Source organism: Chrysochloris asiatica, unplaced genomic scaffold, assembly GCF_000296735.1.
Source record: "Chrysochloris asiatica unplaced genomic scaffold, ChrAsi1.0 scaffold00024, whole genome shotgun sequence".
In the NCBI taxonomy this organism is placed as follows: domain Eukaryota; kingdom Metazoa; phylum Chordata; class Mammalia; order Afrosoricida; family Chrysochloridae; genus Chrysochloris; species Chrysochloris asiatica.
In genome coordinates this window covers 15,791,957-15,798,427 of record NW_006408542.1, presented here as the reverse complement: position 1 = coordinate 15,798,427, position 6,471 = coordinate 15,791,957, and the positions used below count along the sequence as shown (strand labels likewise).

Here is a 6,471-nt window from a genome sequence, read left to right as displayed (position 1 = left end):
CCTTTGGTTGATGACATATGGAGGGGATTGTAATCATGGCAATGAAACAATATATGATAGGATGAATGTACAACTAATGTTCTCCCATATAAACTATCACATAATTCACAATGAAACATTAAAAAAACAAAACTTAGTCATTGAAAACCCTATAGAACACAGTTCTAGTCTGACGCACATGGGATTACCATGCGTCAACTGAACAGCAACTAGCATGTAAATTATTTCCTTAATATTTTATATTAAGTATATATGTTAAACTGTTAAACTGATTATATTTTGGATGTATTTGATTAAACAGATATTTTAAAAATTAATTTTACCTGTTTTCTTTTTTTACTTATTTGTACTTCTTTTTGACTTTTGGAAAATTTGCAATTATTTAAGTGACTTTTATTCTATTTCCATTGACCAGTGTTCTTCTAAGAAATGTAAGCAGCAGGAATGGAAGGCTGAAGGACTACAAAGGCTACAGAAGGAGTTTTAGAAAGTGCTTCCTGAGTACCAAGGTGTCTGGCCTTGGCTGAGTGGGTCAGAAGAAGCTGATGAAGGCTGGAGGCTGCCACCCAAGAGGACAGGGACAAGAAGGTCTCAGGAGGATGTGAGCAATGGAGATGGAAAGAAAAGGGCTTCGGGCAAAGGAAGCTGAGTGAGCAAACAGAGACAGGGCATGTCTAGAAAACAGTGAAATATTTTGTATGGAGAGCAGGGTCCAGAGTAGGAGTACAAGAGATGATGCAGAGAGATATATTTCTGCCAAAATTTTAGGGATCTTTTGTTCAGACTGTCTTTGAACTAGCTGAATTTGGACCTTTTTCCTTGTTCACTTTTACAGAAAGCCAAGAATTCATATAGAAGAGAATCCTTGACTTGGCTGATAGGAGAGAAGGAAATGAAACTCTTTGTACTTGGAAGCTTACAAAAAAAATTATTAGATAGTGTGAATGTATATCCAGAGTCTTGAGCACAGTATTCACCATTAGCTTTCTGTGTAGCCTCTAACATGGCTTCCTAGAATCAGAGGCCACACAGCAGGCTAGAGGTCACTGAGAATAAAACACAATCACCAAACTGCTCAGATATGAGCTCTTCTTTAACAGGCTGCTTACTTATGGCCTCTTTATGCTCCAATTCCCACACATTGGGTGGCTGGCTGCAGGACGTCACAAAGTCTTGACAGCAACAAACGACTTTTTATTTAAGCCAGCACAGCTAGCCAATCTCTTAAGGGTAAGGAAAGGAGTGTGATGATAAAAAACAAAAAGGCTGGACAGTCACACTGGAAACAGGGGATCCCAGTCACACACTCCAGGAGACAGAAGGCAATCATCCAAAACAAACTGAAACATGGAATTGTTTCTTTATAACAGTAACAATAAAATAGGAAAATATCCACTGATTACAGCAGCCAGTATCCACTGATTACAGCAACCAATATCCACTGATTACAGCAACCGACATCTCAAGGAAAAGTTATTAGAAAAGATAAATGGAAGAACTTGCTGGAAGCTGCACATTTACCAGAAGTCTTGGTATATTTAGAAGATTCCAATAGCAGGGCTGGGAAGTTGCGAGTGTATCTCCAGACTTAAGGGTTTTACTGTTCTGGAATGGTTAAAAGTTCCTCAGCTTGCTAACCTAGTGGCTTTGTGGCAGAAAAGACTGGCTTATCTCATTCCGTAAGGATTGATTACAGCCTAGAAAATCCCGTGGGGCAAATTATACTCTGTCACATAAGAAGAAATTGATAGATGGCATCTAACAACAGCAACAGTTGTTTTTACTCAATATGTCACTTTTTCTAAGCAGTACTGTGTAAAAGGTAAAGGTGGCAAGACAATCCTATAAAGTAGGCCTCGCCCTCAAGGGTTATTTGGGCACTGGAAGAGACCCAGATCTGTTACAAGGCAGTCTCAGAAAGTGCTATGAACACCACAGGAACTCAGGAGGAGGTTAAATAAAGATGAACAAATATGCAAACAGATTTTTTAAAAATAAAGGACAATTATGTTGTTGTTGTTAAGTGCCATCGAGTCAGTTCCAACCCCTAGTGACCCTGAACAGGGTTTCCGAGGCTGTAAATCTTTACGGGAGCAGAAAGCCTCATCTTTCTCCTGCAGAACAGCTGGTAGTTTCGAACTGCTGACCTTGAGGTTCACAGCCCAATTCATAACCACTACGCTACCAGAGCTCCTTAAAGGACAATGACTATGAAAAAGAAAAGCCTTTTATTAGTTAAGTAAAGTTAGTGATTTCAAGTGTTCGTTTGTACATCTTCAAGATTAAGCCCACCCCTAATTCCCATACCCTATCATAACCTGTTTTACTTTCTTCAAATCAATTATCATGATCAAAATTACTTCATTAGTCAATTTCTTTCTTTCTATATAGAATCACACCAGGTTGAGCCCAGCAGCTGCCTGTGAGAGAAAAATGAGACTTTCTGCTCCCATAAAGTTGTGGTTGTTGTTGTTAGTGCTGTCAAGTCCATTCTGACTCATAGTGACCCCTGTACAGGGTTTCCGAGGAGCAGCTGGTGGGTTTGAAGCTTTGAACCGCCAACCTTGTGGTTTGCAGTCCATTGCTGATCCTAAAACACCAAAATCAGGAGTCCCTACAAGTATTTGTTGTTGTCGGTTCCGACTCATAGCGACCCTGTATGGGGTTTCCAAGGAGCAGCTGGTGGGTTTCAGCTACCGACCTTGCGATGTGGTTTGCAGTCCAGTGCTGACACACCAGAAACCCAGTGCTTGGTGGGCAGTAAATCAAACAACTCTTGATTCATAGACCTCTAGCAAGAAGCCTTCATCACAGGGAAGCACTGCTGAGTGAGGCTGCGTGACTCTAGAACATCATAAACAAGACGGAACTTGACCTGACTAGTCGTAGAGCAATGTGCTTACCAGACGATTCAGGCATAATTGGGTTTCAGGAAACGAGAGAGCCTCCCTCCCTTACTGAGCGCTCTCGGGACACGTACCTTTCAGGTCTCCATTACCATCCTTGTTGCTGTCCTTGAAAGACCTCGGGTAGATCTGGTACATGGGCCCCACCTGCCACCAGTCCAGGCACTTTGGAGACAGGGCGATGATGGCTATGGTGATGCTGGTGAGTACCAGCACTGAAGCCACTGTGAGCCAGAAGAGGATCTCTCGAGGGACCCGGTAGCAAGCCTGGCCGGAGAACTGGAGCAGCACCTCCTTGGGCATCCCTGCGTAAGGTCGCACGTCCTCTGTGCCATGGATATCCACTGCGCACAGCTGAGAGCTGTCATCTGGGCTGCCTGGATCCGGCTCCCTCTCTAGGATGTCTTCGTTTTGGACAAACCCGTTGTTTGTCCGGCATCCCTTCATACTCATTCGGAGAGAGTCTCTCTTGCCTCGGTCCTCAGCCATGTATCACGTCGTATCCCTTCTTCCAAGTGCCTCCCTGCAGTAACAAAGGTGAAAAGGTGGCTTGCTGAACTGCTTGGTAGTGTAATTAGCTTTGCGTGGTTTATAAATAAACCTGGGTGGACTTTGTTCCGCCAAGAAAGAAAAGTGTAAAGGTGAAGGGGCTTTTTAAAAAAAAATCTCCCTACAGCAAGGTATAAGAAAACGACACAAATACTGGATTTTGCAAGGGCAAAGGAGCTTTTTGTTTTGTTTTGTTTTGTTTTGAGAGTCTTTTCCTACAAATCCAAGAGACAACCCAATAGAGTAGCCTCAAGAGGGCCTGAAGGCAGGAAACCACAATACATTTTACTGAAGCTATTTTTTGTTGCATTTAAGTCAATATCTTTCTAATTTGTTTCCTATTTTTCAGAAAAGGACGTGGCTGCCAGTTCCTGGAAGCACTTACACAAGGCAGGGGTGGGAAGTAGGGATAAGAATTCAATGTCTAGCAAGTTCAAGTGCTTTACTATAGGTAAAAAAGTTTTTAAAAAACAAGCATAGTTACTCTGTAGAACAGAGCAGACCTGCCCAATAGGGTTTCCTAGGCTATACTCTTTACTAGAGGCCAATAGTGAGTTCAAGAATTCCTGGTGATGTGCTATAGGATAAGCACTGGACTGCTAGCCACAAGATGATTCAAACCCACCAGTTGCTCCTCAGAAACCCTATACAGTGACATTATGAGTTAGAACTGACTCCCTGGCACTTAACAAGTGAGTTCAAACCACCCACCTTTCAGTTAACCAAGCGCCGTAACTACTGGGCCACCAAAGCCCCTACAATGGTAAACAGTGTGTAATACCAGTGAGTTGGTTAATCATTGACAAGTGTAAAATCTATTTGCAATCTTAAGGAAAACTAGCTGTGCTTTCTTAGAAGATTCTGCAAGCCTGAAAAGAATGAAGTGATTGTGGTTTCCATTTCATCAGAGGTACTTACACTGACCCTTGAATCATTTTTTTTCTTTTAAATGAGGCATGTTATCTAGATCCCTAATATTACTGACTTTATAGAGCAACTCAGAGGCAATGTATTGCACAGAGAAATAAGCTGTTGGATCTTGACCAAGTTGGGTTTTTTCCTCAATGCCTGGCTCACTGAAGGCATCTCCCATCATTATTAAAGATGCAATTACATATTTACAAAACCAAAACATTTGACTTTTTGTATCTTGACACTGCTTTATCTCTCAAACACATCATGGTAATTGTCATTTATTATATTTAGTTTAAATTCATTTATTATATTTAGTTTAAAATTTTTAATTATAAAAACTAAGGGACATGAGACTCCAGTCTATTACATGATCCACAGATTTGGGACTTGTCAGCTTCAGCAATTGCTTGAGCCATTTCCTCTAAATAAATCTTTCTCTCTTTACACACACATACACACACACTTGAATGGTGTTGCTCATTTAGAGAACTTAGCCTAAAATAGTTGATTACAACCACCACGCTCAACTTGCAGCCAAATGATGGTAGAAAGCTTTATAAAGCGAACAGTAACACTAGAGAGGTAGGCACTCCTTAGAACAAACAACCAAATAAGATCAAAAGGGCTCAGGGATAAAGCTCAGAAGACAGGAAGGGATAAGAAAGACCAAGAAATGGGAAGAATAAACACAAGGAGGAAGTGGGAAGAATGCTGTTACATAGTGGGAACTATGTAACAATCAATAGAATGAATCAAATAATGCATGGTTTATTGAATGGAAAGCCAATTTGCTTTGCAAGCATTTACCCAAGTCATAATCAAAAGCTAAGTAATAATAATAAGTTGTTGTTGTTGTTGTTGTTAAGTGCCATCGAGTCGGGTCCGACCCATAGCGACCCTGTACAGGGTTTCCGAGGGTGTAAATCTTTACGGGAGTAGAAAGCCTCATCTTTCTCCCGCGGAGCGGCTGGTAGTTTCGAACCGCTGACCTTAAGGTTTGCAAGTTAAGGACGAAAAAAAACAAAACAAACGAGCAGTTCATTGCAGCCTCAGAACCCCAATGGGGTAGTTCGGTGCTTGTCCTATAGGGTTGCTAGAAGTTGTTATTTATTCAACAGCACACAACATCAAATATATTGTGGTGGTGGTGGTGGTGTAGACAGAAATATTATCTACTTTAAAGAAAATAAAAGTGAACTTGAACTGCCGACCTTGCAGTTCAAACTGACTTTGCAGTCCAGCACGTTAGCCCACAGCACCACACCATAACTCCAAATAGACATCATAATTTCTTAATGTCAATTAAAACCATAAATGTTAGTAGAAAACATGGAAAAATAAAGATAAGCAGATAGTTTGTATATATGAATTCACTAATAATCATGGAAATAAACAAGCATTTTCAATCATGTTTGGAAAGAACTTTTAGAAGATAATAGTGGTGACAAGGAATCCAGTATAACTTGACAATCATTCTAGAAAATAGTGTGCCAATATGTATAATGATGAGTTAACATTTTCAAAGGTAATAGAATTGGGCTAGCTGTATTAGATTTTAAAGCAGAAACCCCAGAAAAACAAGGAGTTGATACTAAAGAAGTAATAGGCCACAAAATCAATGGAACAGATTGGGATCATCATAAACAGACCCCTATTCAAAAGGGAATTTTAGAATATGAAAACGCCACCTTTCAAATCAGACAGAAAAAAACTATTGAAAAAGTGATGCTGGATTGGCTAGCTATTGCGTGGGGGTGGGGGTGTAATAAAGCTGTATGTTGTTGATAAGTGCCAGTGAGTCAGTTCTGACTCATAGCAACCATTATAGGGTTTCTGAGGAGCATATAGTGGGTTTGAACTTAATCTTGCAGTTAGTCATGTAATGCTATCCTACAGTACCACACCAAGACTCCAAATAAGTTCCATGTGGATAGGATTTAAAAATAAAACATAAAACTTTTTAAATTATAGACAGAAATATATCTACTTAAAAAAAATAAATAACTTTGGAATTAGGAAGTCTTTCAAATATAATTTTAAAACCAGTATCCCATGAAGGGAAAGATTGATAAATTTGATTCCACTAGTGAAAAACAAACAG

General features: G+C 40.1%; 1 protein-coding gene across 1 annotated transcript in view; it reads right to left on the bottom strand.

The window, feature by feature from the left end:
- The window catches only part of SLC3A1 (solute carrier family 3 (amino acid transporter heavy chain), member 1), a 79,303-nt gene extending 75,908 nt beyond the window's left edge, over positions 1-3,395 (bottom strand). The window contains exon 1 of the mRNA XM_006839408.1: positions 2,981-3,395. Within this exon, the coding sequence (XP_006839471.1) occupies positions 2,981-3,395 (415 nt within the window). The remainder of the gene's footprint in view (positions 1-2,980) is intronic.
- Positions 3,396-6,471: the final 3,076 nt, after the last annotated feature.